General features: G+C 50.5%; 1 protein-coding gene across 1 annotated transcript; it reads right to left on the bottom strand.

The window, feature by feature from the left end:
• Positions 1-384: 384 nt before the first annotated feature.
• Positions 385-14,167, bottom strand: CCDC15 (coiled-coil domain containing 15). The gene is made up of 11 exons (XM_086860996.1): positions 14,114-14,167; positions 13,526-13,703; positions 11,772-11,921; positions 10,802-10,966; positions 9,992-10,078; positions 6,620-6,781; positions 5,447-5,557; positions 3,718-3,821; positions 1,660-1,830; positions 1,440-1,588; positions 385-766 (listed from the first exon to the last, which is right to left on the bottom strand). The coding sequence occupies exons 2-11, from the start codon at positions 13,691-13,693 to the stop codon at positions 660-662; spliced, it is 1,374 nt and encodes a 457-aa protein (XP_086717122.1). The 5' UTR covers positions 13,694-13,703; positions 14,114-14,167; the 3' UTR covers positions 385-659.
• Between the last annotated feature and the right edge of the window lie 1,471 nt (positions 14,168-15,638).

Here is a 15,638-nt window from a genome sequence, read left to right as displayed (position 1 = left end):
ACGGAGTAACCTCTGCCCAGGATGTTATCTCACCACAGGCACCCTTTGGGAAAACCCATCTTGCTCCAATCACTCCTGCAAAGGCCTGCACATTTTTTTATTACAAAAATGCTCCTTCCTTTCAGGAGCAAAGTAGAGGCTATGGGAGCATGGGTCAGGTAGGAAGCTGCGTGGGTGTTACTGGAAGAAAGGTCCTCACACAGGAAAGAAGGAGGGAACAATAAATACCTGGCTCTGTAAGGTGATCCTAGTGGCAGGGGCTGGCAGAAGCCCTAGGAAAAGGAGAGAAGGGAGCAGGGAAAGGTTAGAAATCCTCCCTGAAGAGATACTGACCCCTGGCACCTCATTTCTCCCCCTTTCACACTTCAAATGAGACAAAGAATCTTTGAATTGAAAACAGTTTATTCCACAGTCAAATGCTGGAATGCAAGTGCCTGCCATAAACCAGCCCCACAGAGCAATTGCCTCCTTCACCTCGACCATCGCCCCGGCCAACTCCACACCTGGAGCAGAGTGGGAGAGGCATTCACAAACCGGAGCGCACAAGCCGGGAGAGCAAAGGTGACACCGTCCTGGCAGCTGGCGTGGAGGAGCAGGCAGGACACGGCACAGCCCCACTCCCTGCTCACACCAGGGGCTGGGACACGGAGCTGCCTGGCTCACAGATGCTTCCCCGCGCGGGCACAGAGAGCAGCCAGGTCCTGGAGAGGCCGTGTGGCTGCGTGGGCACAGGAGGAGATCACCGAGTGCAGCGCCTGGCTGTAGGCTGAGCGGGATGGGGACACAGAAACACTATCAGGGCACGAGGGTTGCCCTTACAGCCCGAAACTGGGCTTGGCTCTAGCCTTTCACCAGAACAGAGAGACAATGATTGGGGTTTAAGGTAAATCGACATGCCTGTAGTTTTCCACACACCCATTTGCACACTCCCGAACATAAAGCAGTACTAAAGCCAAAGATTATTTTATGAACCCAAATTTCTCTATTTTCCCTCCCAGATGACTCCCAGTTGCCCAGCCAGGTATTTTCCCAAGGTGTGCTCAAGGTCAGAGCACTCCATCATCTAAGGTAGGCCCTTCCCACACCTTTGTGCATCCTCCCAGCAGAAGATTCGGCATTTAAGGCAGAGGGCTCTGTGTCCCTAATGAGATGCTTTTGCAGCATTTTTGTCATGGTTGTGTCCATAGTCACACGTGGCTGTGTCACAGCTGTGTTATTTAACACATTGTAGGGGCTGGTGCCTTACTGAGGATGCCACTACACTCCCTAAGGGACAGAGGTTGGGAAAAGCAGCAAAGCCCTGACTTGCTCTCTCCAGAGTATATTTGGAGGAGAATCTCTGCACAGCAGCCCAGGAGAATGGAAACACCTATCCTGGATTGATTTCTCCCTTTATAATCAGGCCCAGATGTCTCCTCTCTGAAAGCAGGAGCTCCTACCTTTGTGGTTTTTGTAGAAGACGCAGTTATTGGCACAGGTATCCGGGTGGGAATCCCAGAAATCAGACCCACAGGAACACAGTGGGGGCAAGTCGATGTTACAGAGTTTGACTTTCTCCCTCATCTGGGCTCTCAGAGCTTCAACATACCTGCAAGGGACCAAACATTCACCTCTGCCAGTGACACCTGGCTCTGCACAAGGAGCACAGACTGGCTGTACCTCATGTGCTCCTTATCCCGCTGCTGTCTGTCCCTCACTCTCCTCTCCTCCAGCTGGAGCTGGGCCAGGGCTTCCCAGGTTCCCTCTCCCAGGGAGGGCTCTCGCTGCTCAGCCATGTCTTGCATCCTCTGCTCCTCTGCCCGGCGCTGATTCTCCGTCTGCCTCTTAATCCTGCAGGAACACACGTGCTTAGAGAAGGAGCTTCCCCATCCCAACCTCCATCCCTGGCTGGTCCCTGGCTGTGAGGTCAGGGCACAGGAATCTGGGTGATGCTGCTGCTTTCAACGGCAAAAATAATTCTGCACTAGTCACAGCATTAAATATAAATAAATATAAACCAATATATTAACTTTAAACATAGAATGGTCAAAAAGGCTTCCTGAGCCTCCATTCTTCCTCCCATATGGCAACACCAGCCTGTGAACGCTCTCCTGCCCTCAAACTCTTCCTGCTGGCCCATTTCTCACCATCATGGACTTCCTCTTCCAGCTCCTTCCTGTATCACATCCACACGTGCTCCTGCCACCCACAGTTCCCCAAAGCTGCGCTTCTGTCCTTAAACAAAGCTCTTTAATACCCCTCAGAAAGTACCAACACCTTGGCTTCCCAGCTTCCCCACCTCCCAGTGTTTCTGGTTATGAGGCATTCATAATCCTTGGATCCTTCTGTAAGCACCTTCCAGGACAGGGAAGCGTGACAGGGCTGGGTGCAGCAGAGACATTCCAAGGATCCCACCTTTACTCTCAAACAAGCTTTAAGATGTATTTTTAACCAACTTTTCCTCTATTTCCTCAGTCTCCCTTGCACCTACATGGCCCTCCAGCCCTTTAGTGGGACCTGGGTTATGTAAGTCCCACCAAATACAACACACGTTCCCCTGACAAGCAGCAATTGCAAAACACAAAGACTTTACACCAAAGTATTTGACATTTTATTCCCAAATGCATCAATGTGTCCCAAGCCACTCCTTGCCAGGGGGCATTAAAACCAAAATCAAGGCTGGGAAGAAGCCAGAACAAGACATTTTGGACCTTACTTCACATAGGGGGTCAAATCTTTACATCCAGAAGGAAAGTGCTGAAGTCAAACTTCTCTGAGTTATAAACTCAGAAATGTTTTTAAATGAAATGTAGAACTTTAAGTATAGCACCATAAATCTGCTCCAGAAATTGAGGCCAAGGCCAGCTTGGGGCTTTACACCCCATAATTACAAACCCAGCTCCTCTCTGCACACACTTCAAGGGAAAAATAATAATAAAAAAGGTATCACAGTAACTAGGAAGTCCCTGGGGCCTTGCCAGCTTTCACAGGGTGGGACAAGCTCTCCCAAACTCCCAAGTGCCATTGGAATGACAGGATGTAGCTCAAGGAGCACTGCTTTAGACTGGCAGTTCTTCCCCAAAAATGCACATGAAAATCCTGTCCTGTGGTGCCTGTCCCACTCCCCCAAAGCCTGATCACAAAAGCCAGGATGGTTGGATTTAGGTCAGATCATTCAAAGGAAAGCCAGGGAAAAAACAAAAATTAAAGGATCTTTCCTATTTTGCTGTGAATTTGCAGAGCTTCTCCTTAGTGAACTCCTTCACAGGAGAAGCTGAGAAAACTCCACCACAATTGATACTTTTACACAGATACCAAGTGTTCAACTCTGGAACAAATGCCTGGAAATCATTTTATTACACCATGTAAGTTTTTATGACTGTGAGGGTGAAGGGTCTGATACTAAAAATGCCACAGGATATCACAGCTTAGCACAACGTGACCTCACCCCAAAGTTTCTAAACACAGGCTTAGGTTCCCAGAGTCATTGTTTGGGAAGTTGCACCTCTCCATGATTTGGCTCCCAACTCCTAAACAAGCTGCACAGGGACTTCAAAAGCAGATGGCGAAGTGCTAAAGGGCTCATCATGGCTCAAGGGTCTCTACTGGGCTGTGTGAATCCCACCCCAGAGGGTCACACACCAGTACCTGCTTTACACCAGACAAACTCACAAGACTTCTCCAACCTCCTGAAGGACCCTGATGGAGGAGGTGACCCCAGCACCTGCATGGACTCACTGGGCAACTCTCTGCTGCCTCTCTCGCTGCCGCTGCTGTTCCCTCACTCGCTCCCGCTCCAGGGCCATGAAGAGGCGCCGGCACCGCAGGAACTCGCTCTGCCGCTTCAGGGAAGAGAAGGACATTTGGGAAGGATGTCTGGGATAAATATCGAGCTGTATCAGTGCTCAGCTTCATTTTTGGAGGATGGAACATCGCTCTTTCCCCAAAAGACTCTCAAAGATCTCTGAGTGCACATGACCCAGGACTGGGAAGCTGGAGAGATGGCACTGAGGTAGGAAAGACCAAGTCATCTCGAAGCACTGGAGAGTTTTGTACCAGCATCCCTCCACTGAAGCTACCTATGAGCTGGCAAATTCCTAAACTCTCACTTTGCTGAGGGGAAAAGAGCCAATTCCAGCTTCAGCCTGCTTGAATTTGGATCCACCTGGACACTGGGGCTCCCTTGCAGTGCATTGGAACCCTGTATCTCCTCCAAAAGATGAACATATGACACCAAGCTGGGTTCTCTACATGAAGGAGAACCACAGACGTGGCAAAACCACTGCAAATCCAGGGGCCCCATAGGGAAGAACTCCCATATGGATTCTGAGGGCTCAGTGTCTGGGCTTTGGCTGATCCCACTGATGCAGCAAGAGCAGGGAAACCTCCTGGCTAAAGCTCACATCAAAAGCCTTCCTGCCGTGGGGTACAGAGATAGTTTGAGCTCCATGACTCCCAAAAGTTTAATGCATAGATTTTTCCTCATGAATGCCAAAACCTTTGGGCTGAGTTTGTCCACCTCACTTGGTGGAGAGAGCCCAGCACAGCTGGAGATAAAGGAGGAGGAGAAGAGATCAGCGACCAGGCTGCCAATGAAGAAAACCGGATGGAAAAAACCCAGGCAGAGGAGAGGGCTGCAAAACCAGTTATCTTGGATGGATCAGAGCCAAGGAGATTAAAAGCAAGGGGAAAAAGGGAATGGCAGGGTTAGGAGGAGCAGCCTGAGAAGCCCCAGCTGTTGTCACACTGGCGAGAAACCACAACCATATTTGGGATCAGTTGGTTGGAAAACACTTGTAAGAAACAAAAAAGATGCAAATTGTTCAGAGTTTTAGCTGCAAGCTGCAAGAAAGGTGACAAAAGGAGAGAAAAATGTTCCTCTCCATGGCAGGAGGAAGCAGGAAAATAAAAGTCATTGGCTTTAGGCATCCAAGACAAACATCATCACTCTGTATCACCCAGATTAGCGTGAGCCAAACTGTCCAGGACACAGGCTGTAAACCATCACTGTGAAATCATCCACTTGGCCGCAGGCTGGGCTTGAGGCTATTCCCAAAATCAGAGAAACCTTTATATTCCAGCCTTGTATTTAAACAAGATAAAGTTGGCTTTGTTCTTTCTTTTTTTTTTTTTTTAAGCATTTTTGGCAGCTTCTTGGGCTTCCTGCAACTACAGCAAGTACCCCTTGGTTTTGCCAGGCAGAATGAAAGGAGCCTACTTCTCCTTCAAACTTCTGGCATTATTGAGATCCCAGATTTTGTAGAAGGAGTAGTTAACTGTTGCACTCAATAGCAGAGATTTTAAAAAATAACCTGGTAGCTTTGCCCAAGACCTGAGACACCATCAAAGCTGACAAACTAAACCCAGTATGGGTTTCATACTGAGGTTTCTTATTTGAGCCAGCAGCATTCCCAACACCCAATCCCTTTCAAACAAAACCACAAGGGCTTGGCTGTCCTGGACAGACCTGCTTTCTGGTTTCCTCTTGGTCAACACCAGCCCAGAGTTTGAGGGGAGATTGGTATTCACTGTGTGGCCTCCCAGGCAGGCTCGAGTTCTTCACTGACCCATCACAGACCTGAGAGACAATGGAAGAGAGCAGCATCAGCACCACCACACTTCTTTCTCATCTTCCCCCAGCAAAATGCTCTTTACTGAAGGCAGAGCCTCTGTGTGATCCCTCCAGACCTCAATGGGATTTCCCACCTTGGAAATCTGCTTTGTCTGGGGTACAGGTTGGCCATGAACAGGAGAGAAGTGCCACATCTCAGCACTGAGCACCAAAGCTTTGTCAAAACATCTCTAGAAATATCCTTGGAGGAGGGTTCTGTTTTAATTTAAATATGGATACACATCTCCCCATCCCAAACTTCTATTATGAACTTCTGGAAGTGTGAGTGAAATATCTAAATATAAGGGGAATTCCACAGCCAACACCTCCCAAAACCTCAGTGTAAACCTCAGCATAAACTTCCGCTGTGTCTCTATCTGCCCAGCAGTATTTCTGCTCCAAACTGGACTAATCCCCAGCCAAGGCTGGGCACACACTGCCACAGCCATAAAGCCTTTGCCACCACCCCAGATAATCGGGATCAACCATTTCCACCCCTGAGATGCTCAAAAAAAGCTGCCTGAAAACAAAAGAGGAAGGATAAGTACATCAAGCCCCCCTCAACCCCTCCTAGGGCAGGGCCTGCTACCCCCAGGCACCAGGATTGCCACAGCCATCTCCTTCCACTGATACAAAGCTTTTTTTCTTTTCCCCCTCTTTTCAACAAGTTTCTGACTGATTTGATCTCTTCTGATCTCTTCCACCCTCGGGTCTTTTGGTGTGGTCTGAGCATGGCTCTGGGTATGATGTGACTGCATGCCCTCAGTTTCAGCTTTCACCTGGGCAACTGCCAAATGGCACCACAAGCAGGCAGGAATCCAAGGCCACAACTGTACATGAAAGCAGGGAATGGCAGTGCTGACCTCACTGAGCTCCAGTACTGCTCCTGAGCCCACTTTGAGGATGATAGGCTTAAGAGTTAAGCAGCCCTGAGGGAGCAAGTACTCTACTTCAAGAGCAGCCTCTTCCAGACATCAAAATAAATCTAATGAGCCAAACCTCTTAAGACCAACTTTGCACGAGCCTTACTTTTTTAAATTCAATTTTGATGCAGAAGTCCTCATCCTGCCCAGTGCTGTTTGTGGCTGTGCCCTGCTCCAGCAGCTCAGCAGGCAGATCGTGGTGTCCTGCCAGCAGCAGCTCCTCACTCTCCTCCATGGCCACTGCAGCTGCCAGGCAAGGGTCTGGTTTCTGGAGAAGGGAGGACATGGGTGTAAACATGGAATTGAAATCTGGCTGCTTTGGTGCCAAAGGAAAACTGAACACCCTTGGAGCAGCTTTAACACACAGGAGGCTGTGTGTGCTGTCACTTGAATGTGATCTGGCAGCACCATGTGTTCAGCAGCACCATGGGCCACCAGAGCTGGGAAACAGGAATGTAGCAGGGTGACTGTGACTGTGCCCTCCCCAACTGCAGAAGCAGTGGGACAGACGTGTGGGGTGAAGAGAAGACAAGGCAAAAACCTCTCCAGGCACTATTTCACAGTGGCAAGGAGCTGGGATCTCTGAGTGACACCCGAGTACAGAGTACACTCCTTCAGATGGGAAGTGGGCAGGCTCCCCAGTGGCAATCCACAATATTTTGAGAGGCAGCAGATTGTTTCCTACAAACTAAAGAACCAAAATGCCAGAAGCAAGCTCGAAGCCAGGATAAATCTTTTTCCCGTGCTTTCTTTTTTTCCTTCTGCATGGTGGGAAGGGAAATGCAGGACTGCTGACAGAGGGAAAGGATGGATCAGTAGAACAGGTGATGCCAAGAATTCCTTGATATGGCTCTGCTGCTGTTTGGGAAGGACAGAGAATAGTCTGGAGTCAGTCTGAACGTGGAATTATTTGATAGGCACAGGAATTACTCCATCAACCCCATTTTGACAGAATATGACATGAACATGACAGAATAGCTGCTTTGGTAAGGGTAAGGGAACAGAGGGGAAGGGTTATTGGTTTGGAAGGTTGCTCTGGAGCACTGAAGGTAGAAAGACATGAAACTGTGAAAAAACACCACCAACTTGGTGGAATGGTGCCATGCTGGGGAGCTACAGATGTCCACCAAAGCCTGAAGGCAAAGACTCAGTAACAGGATGAGCTGGAACACTGGACAGGTCATTTCCAGGCAATTACCATTCCTGTATCTGCTTGGGAAAGCAGGCAATTAACTCTTTGCTTTTAACCTGAAAAGAAATCTTGAGGGGAGAGAAAGAGCAACAATTTTAGGAACATGGATTACTGATCACAGGGAATGCAACACTTTACAGGGAGAAAGGAAAAAGAAGAAAAATTCAGAAAACAGGACTGAAGGGAAAAAAAAAAAACACTTCAGCCAAAGACTTGCTTAGAGTTAGCCACAGCAGGGAGAAAAATGCTGGGACTATTATTGGGAAGAAAAAGTCAGGTTATTCCTAAAACTGAGGATTTTAAGGAGGATGGACCTGTCCCGGGCTGCTGCCAGGAGTAGCAGCTAAGGTGCAAACAGCTCCCCCGAAATCTATGGAGGTCCAGATTATCAGAAAAGGGCACAAGGAGTGTCTTTCTTTATTTAAAGGAGAGGAAAAGGAAATACCAATAGAAGATTTTAGCCTCAAGAGTTTAACTGTGACTGTTACTGTTGACAAAACTAGAGGAAATCACCTTGCAAACTGCCTGTAAGCCACGAGAAAACAAGATAAGCAGCAACCAGCATAAATTTGTCAAGACTGAGTCAGGTCAGGCTAAACTGAATGTCTCCTATAACAGAAGGAAAAGGCCTCAGGCAAAGAGCAGCAGAAGACTCTGGGGTTCAGCTGAGCTCTTGATGTGGCCTAATTCAGCACTGGGGTTAAGCAAAACCTCCTAGATGGAAGTCTGATGTGGGATGTGCAAAACTGATTAAAAACGTGGCCCACATTTGGTCTCAGGAGTTCACTGCACAGAAACAGGGCAAGAACAAGGTGGGCTCTGCTCTTTGATTTCATTACCAGCCTGGATGAAGGAAGAAAGAAGCATTTTGATTAAGCTACTAACCCCATTTGCATTGTAGAAGTATTGGGTGAAAAAACCCATGGGTTCAAACAGAGGAAGTGAGCTGGAATACAAAGCACAAGGAAATCCAGGGAGCACAAAAGCAGAGGCAGCACTACCAAGGGGGTTAAGTCCATGGTTATATCTGTGGCAGCCTTTTGCACCTGATGGGAACACGTTGCTGTCCTGCCAGGCTGGAAACATGCCTAACCTTCATACTGGGAGAGATTCAGATTAATATGGGAGCTTTTTTCTCCTCATATATCATGGAGTAATAAAACAGAGCAATGCAATAAATCAATATATTCTTCCTAGAATTAATCAGGGAAGCTGTTAAACTTCCTTATGTAGATTAACTGTAGCTGCAGTGAGGCTGGGATGGGAGGATGGTCCCAAATCCCTCCCAGTGTTTCTCACTGCTGTGGATGACTTGCCCAGAACTCCCACAGATCTCCTGTAACTCTCTGGCTCACCTGGGCAGTAGCTTTATTATTTATGTGAGGTCATGAATCAGCTCATCTCACTGAATGCATGAATGGCTCAAACAAGAAGGATGTTTGCTGGAAACACATAACGAGGATTTTGAGACCATAATTATTGTGTTTCTCTGAGTCCTATTTGCAGAGCTGTCTTCATCAGAAATCCAAGAGTACAAAGAAGAGGAAGAGCCAGACCAGCCCTTCTATAAAAGGTAGTTTCTAGATAATCAGCAAAGATCTATTTCACCTTTGATGAACCTGAGAAATAGAAGGGAATGAAGATTTACAGGATGGGCAGGAAACTGGCTCCAGAGCCAATAACACAAAACACCTGGCTGGGCTGCTCCTGGTGTTCTCCAAAGTACAACAGTTTAAGAAAGCTCTTGACATAGAGACTGGGAAAATAGCTACAACACAAAGGTGTTCTTGAGAAGGAGCAAAAGCAGGATGAAATTCAGCAGAACAAAAGGTGGGACTGAACTCCTTCCATGCACTGCTTTGAGAAAAGCATGCCAACCATTCTCTAGCAGAAGTCAGCCCCGGGTGAGGAAAAACTCTCCAGATCTTTGCCACCCACACAAAACAAGGGACTGATGTAATGGGAAGAGTTGTTGAGGTTTGAAGAAATAAAGGCACCTGAAGGGAGGGCTGGTCATCACATTCCTCCCAGATACCCAGATCACAATCTCAACCTTTAAAAGTATTTTTTGCATTCTTGAGTTCATCTCAGAGATGTTTTCACACACTTTATCCTGTTGCCTTCTCTGAAATGAGTTACCCATGAGGTGTGTCAGGAAAGCACAATTTATTTCATTCCTGCTGGAGAAACTTCCTGAATTTTGTTTTGGATTTGCTAGTCAGAGCCAAACCTTCAGCAATTTTCAAGGTGATTTCTCTGCCCCCAGCCCAGACAGCTCTTGCTCACCTCCTGCCTCCAGGCACCAGGGGACATGCGGGCCACGGTCCTGCGGGATGCCAGCCTGCGCCGCACCTGCTGCACAGCCCTGCTGAGCTGCACCCAGAGGAGAGGCAAAGGAAACACAGGACAAGTTCAGCTGCATGGAGACATCTCCCAGCCAGTCTGCTCCAGCCAAGCTCAGTCAAGGCAGCACGACCCAACACACAATCATCCAAGGGTCTTTTAGAGCTGCCCAAGGTACCAAAATCCTGATCCAGGCAACTCATCTGCTCCCAAAACATTATTTCTGAGATACCAGATCCCAAATTTTCTTGCTTGGTATCCAGCCAGAAGTGATTTTCCCCAAGGTACTTCAACTGGAATGCATCCCATGGTGCTTCAACTGGATTCACTCCAGCTTCTAGGTGAGCACACAGGCTTTCTAAGACACCAAAGGCACCATAAATATCACTATTAAAAAAAAAAAAAAAAAAGCCTAAACAATCCCGAAGGCAGGTTTTCCCAGATTTTGGTCTACACAAGACAAGCTGCAATGAGGTGGCACCACCTAGTGCCACCTCTGCGCCAGGACACGGCTGGGGAAACACCGTGCCTGCCAGCAGCCAGAGCAGTTCAGCCACAGCAGCTGGGGCAAGTCACCCAGCTGGATGCTCTGAGGAGCATTCAGGGTGACAATATGAGCTAACCTTTCATTCAATATCTAAACCCAAATACTAGGGATGTGCTGTAGAAGAAAAAAAGAAAACATGGCCCATTCCCCACTTCAAACACAGAGGATCCAAAACACTGAAGCAGCAATGGAAGGGCAGGGCTCACCTCTGCAGCTTGTTGCTGGAATGGCTCCCTATGCTCCTCTTCTGGCTGGGCTGGACCCAAGCCAGCACCGGGCCCACAGATGATGGGAGCAGGGAGACCCTGGAACAGGCACGTTTTCTTCCAGGGGGCCGAGTACTGCACAGCAACACAGCTCTCCCTCTCCGCCTGCCAGGAAAAAGCCAGTGGGATCTCCAACCATGATCCAGCAAGATGTCAACTGTGGTGACATTCCACCACCCTTGGGTGAAATTTCTTGGGAGGGAGGTTTTGGTTTTCCATGCTGAGAGAATACAAAGACCCATCAGGCTCTTTGGGGCCGAGGGCATTTGCGGCTTCCTGCTTGGAGCTGGCAGAGTTACATGAGGACATCCCTAGTCAGCCATGGAAACAGCCCAAACACCCCAAGGGTGGCCAAAGCTGGTGACATGTCAGTGCATTCTCTTTTCTGCCACAGTCAGATCCTGGCAAGTCTCCCCAGTACTTGTTTGAGAATAGAAAGAATTAAATATATTCACAGGATAATCCAAAACAAGCCCATGGGGGAAAACAGAATGTGGAGACAGAGGGGAAGTGTTGTTTGAAAACTTTGGCTGCTCTGGAAAAGGGATGGGAAAAGAAACAGCAGAAAAACTGCTTGGCTTCAAATGCAGCCAGGACATCCACATCATTCCCAACTCCTTCCTGGGTGTTTAACTCCAGGCAATTCCACAGAGAGCTTCAGAACTCTGTTCTGCTTTTGCCTGAGGGAGCCAGTAACCTTCCCCTGAGGAGGCTTCAAAGCACCTCCAGCACCAGTCAAAGTGTCACGGTGACCCAGCCTGCTTGGACACTGTTTGCCACCACTGGGTCTGGAACCTCAGATTTTCTCATTAACACCTTGACTTAAAGTGTTGACTAACGCTCCAGTGTTTGGTTTTTTCCCAATTTATGTTGGGTTTGGAGGAGTTTCTCCCGACAGAGCCTCACTTACTGCTTCGTAGGCCTTCTGCAGCTCCTGCCTCCGGCGCAGCCTGGCCTGCCGGTTCACCCGCTGCCTCACCTCGCCCTGGAACCTCCTCAGCCTGGCAGCCTTCTGCTGCTGCTGCTCCTTCAGCTCCTCTTCCACCTGGAATACTGAAGCCTGGGAGAGGTGGAAGCAGATTTCACCAGGGTTTTGCTGCACTGTGGCATTAGAGAAGCCTGTATTCCTGTATTTCCCTTTCCCCCAGAGCAAATGTTTTGTTCCAAAATATGTGGAATAACAGCTTGGACAATATCTACTGGGTAATTATGGACTGGATTGGGTCTGATTAGAGATACAGAGCATGCACACCTCTGCCTTTACCTCTCTGCAACATATAGGGAAGGAAAGAAAAAGGAGACCCTCAGAGCAGCTCCTGCTCCCATGAATGGATGCTCAAATATCCAAGGCCTGGATCCAAAAGGAACAGGCCAGCCCCTGATCCTGTTAATTTTCTGCAAGGCTGGAAGCACATCAGGGAAGCAGTTCACAAAGCACAGGACTGCTCTGGAATGTCTTTACCATCTGAAAAGAAAGATTAAGAGCAATGACCTGAAAACCCCCAAAAATCCCATTTTATTCTCCTTGCAATTCTGCCAAGCAACTCTGCAACACCATCATGGCTTAAATTAAAGCAGCACTGCTCTCCTTGCTGCCTACACAGCAAGAGAAACCAGAGACTGAAGGGATGGAGGAAAGGGGTGAGGCCAAAGATGAACTTGGAAGAGGAGGGTCAGCACAGGCAACAGGTCAGGATGGGGAGAAATCTGCACTGTTAGGGATGGAACCAAGACAGTGCTCCAGGAACAGCCCAGTGCCAGCTCATCCACTGCCCACCTCAGCAGCAACTGATGCATTAGGCATTACTATGGATTAATTAGAAGTGTATTAAATAAGCTCAGATAACCCTGGGCAGCTCCATTCACCTCTGGAAGCCTCACATGGGGGGCCCCAGGAGCATCCAGGCCCCCTGAAGCTGTCAGGAAAAGTTCAGCTCCCCCAGAAGTTTCACAGTACCAAAATGGAAGTCCTGTGGAATATGGAGATGATTGATTTCCATAAATCATCTCAACCTTTCAGGATTTAAATTACAATATAGAAATAAATCATCTCAGAAGGACAGGAGCTTCTATAATGTTCAGACATTAATTACAGGGGACTGAATTAACCATCCAATATTTAATGCACTTTTAGTCCTCTTAGAATAACCCTCAAAATAGAAATCCCTCAGATAAGCCTCCATGAAGATTTCCTTATGTGTTTCTAACAGGGTACAGTGGAGATTGGCTACAGACCCTGGAACACTCAGCTTATTTTTTATTTTTTATTTTTTTTAATCATCAGCACAGAATAAAATCTCAACTCCCTGACATCTTTTAGGGATGAGTGGGAAAGAGAGAAGCAGCACTGGCTGGGTTCCCTACCTGGCTGATGTTTAAAATAGATGCATTTCTCCCCTAAAAAGCACAGTTTATTCAAGGGGGATCAACTCAGAGAGATGTTGTGGGCTTCTGCAAAGGGGAGGGCAGACTACATGGACACATAGCAGCTTCTGACCCTGCTAAATCACATTAAAACAAATTATTATTTCTAGGAGACATGTTCCTGGCTGCCTTCAGGCTGTGAAAAGGATCACTTTTGGCCCTGACACCCTCCCCGGGGGTTTTACTGGCACTTTGAAGGATCCGAAATGCCCCAGCAGATGGTGCCCTCGGTGCACTCACAAAGGCCGGGCTTTGCTCTCCGGGCGCACTCTCCACCCAGGCTCCCACGGGCATCACGCTCTGGTTCCTCTGGGCCAGCACCCTCCATCCTCGCTGCGGGGGTGCCGCCCGCTGCGCCCCCGGGGCCCGCCCGGGCCCCCGCCGCTGCTCCTTCCAGGGGAGCCCCATGCCGGCACCCCTGCGGAGGGGGAGCCGAGGTGAGGGTGTCTCGCCGGGCACCCCAACCCGCAGCGGCCCCATCTCCTGCCCCTGCACCCTCCCAGCTCTCCAGCCCACCTGCAGCTCCCCTCTCTGACCGCGCCCCCCCCTTCTCTACCCCCATCACTGCACCCTCTCTCCCCACTGCCCCCCGTTATCCGACCCCACGGCACCCCGCCTTCAGCTCCGCCTTCCCCCGAGGGCACCCGGCCCTTCGTGCTCAAATCTCCCATCCCAACCAGCCCCTCCCCAAGCACCTCATCGCTCCCCCGGGGACTCCCCTGTGTCCCCGTACCCTCATCACCTCATCCAGCCCCGGGCAGTGCTGCGCCGCCTCGGGCCCATCCTCCCGTATCCCGCCCCCCAATCCCCCCCCGTAGGCCTCTGCACCTTCACTCCCCGTAACCCCCTGGCCGAGCCCCGCGGAGCGCCCTCAGGCCGCACCAACCGCCGCTTCCGCCGCCACCGGAGCTTTGAATCCCGGCGCCACTTCCGCCGCCCGGCCGCGCCCCGGCCACGCCCCCGGGATTCCCGGCCACGCCCCCGGGAGCCCCGGCCACGCCCCCGGGAGCCCCGGCCACGCCCCCGGGAGCCCCGGCCACGCCCCCGGGGGTCCCGACCGCGCCCCCTGGAGTCCCGACCACGCCCCCGAGAGTCCCGGTCACGCCCCGATCGCGCCCTGGCCACGCCCCAGGAGGTCCCAGTCACGCCCCCGGGAGTCCCGGCCACGCCCCGATTACGCCCTGGCCACGCCTGTTAGGTTCCCGGCCACGCCCATCTGGCCCCTCCTCCCCCCAAGCCCCGCCCCTCCTGCATAGCCAACTCCCTGCCACGCCCACCCGCAGCCCCTCAGGGTTCTGAGGTCCCAGGTTCGAGTCCCGCCTCCAGTGGAAAGGGGGTGGAGGAACCATGTCTGCCTCAGAGCATCCCTGAAACTGCCCCCTGAGCATCCCTGGAACAGCCCACAGAGGATCCCTGTGCCAGTCACTCCCAGATATCCTTATAGTGTCTCACCACAGCATCCCTGACCCCCTCCGAGCATCCCCGTACAACATCTCTACACAGCATCCACCCAAAGCACCTCCCCATAGAGTGACCCCAAAGCATCTACCTCACGAGTCTTCCCCCCTTAATGTCTCCGCAAAACTCCCTGAAAGCCTCTTTCCGTAGCACCCCCACCCCCCTCCTTGTAGCGTGTCCCTATAACGCCCCCCCCCAAAATCCCCCAAGCCCCAGCCCTGTGCCATCTCCCCATAACGCGTCTCCCCCAAAGCATCTCCCTCCCTCTGGACCAGGATGCATCGACCCCTTGGGGGGCCAGGGAACCTCCGGGGGTGTGGGCGGTGGCTCTCTGGGGTGATGAGCTTGGCAGGCCTCGGGAGGGGGGTGGGAAGTGGCTCCGGGCATCCTGCCTCACATCCCGCTGCCCTATTCAGCGATGCCCGGGGAACCAGCGCTAATTGGCATGGAGTTGGAATGAAGCCTGGATGCCACCGGCCTTCGTTTTAGAGCCTGGGAAGAGCGGTGGGGGAGAAAAAAGCGAGGGGGAGCTCCTTTGGGGGTGGGGGTTCAGCTTTGCAAATTATCTCTCCTAAAGAAAACCTCGGCTTAGCTTAATGGGATGTTCAGAGCCCAAAACCCCATTGGATTGTCCGCAGAGGGGATGGCAAATCTTAGTTGTGCTCCATGAGGATGCCCCCCACCCCAAGCGTGTCCCGGGGACTGGCAAAGCATGGAACTGGGGGTCTGTAACCGGGGAAAAAATTGCAAATCTGAGTGGTTTTTCCTCAAATAAATGTCAGCTCGAGGCCGCCGAGGAGGCGAAAGCCACCAGGACACAGGGCTCTATTGAGAAGGGACAGAACAGAAAAGAAAAAGAAAAAAAAAAAAAAAAAAAAAAGAAGGGAAAAAAATA

Source organism: Cyanistes caeruleus, chromosome 23, assembly GCF_971803275.1.
Source record: "Cyanistes caeruleus chromosome 23, bCyaCae1.hap1.1, whole genome shotgun sequence".
In the NCBI taxonomy this organism is placed as follows: domain Eukaryota; kingdom Metazoa; phylum Chordata; class Aves; order Passeriformes; family Paridae; genus Cyanistes; species Cyanistes caeruleus.
This window is presented reverse-complemented; position numbering and strand designations above follow the sequence as displayed.

Bases quoted from the DNA above. Each gene is read 5' to 3' on its own strand.
- CCDC15 (XM_086860996.1), bottom strand. From the start codon at position 13,693: ATGGGGCTCCCCTGGAAGGAGCAGCGGCGGGGGCCCGGGCGGGCCCCG. The intron at 11,922-13,525 runs GTGAGTGCACCG...CACCTCTCCCAG, and splicing joins GAGAGCAAAGCCCGGCCTTT to GCTTCAGTATTCCAGGTGGA. The intron at 10,079-10,801 runs GTGAGCCCTGCC...CTCTGGGTGCAG, and splicing joins TCCAGCAACAAGCTGCAGAG to CTCAGCAGGGCTGTGCAGCA.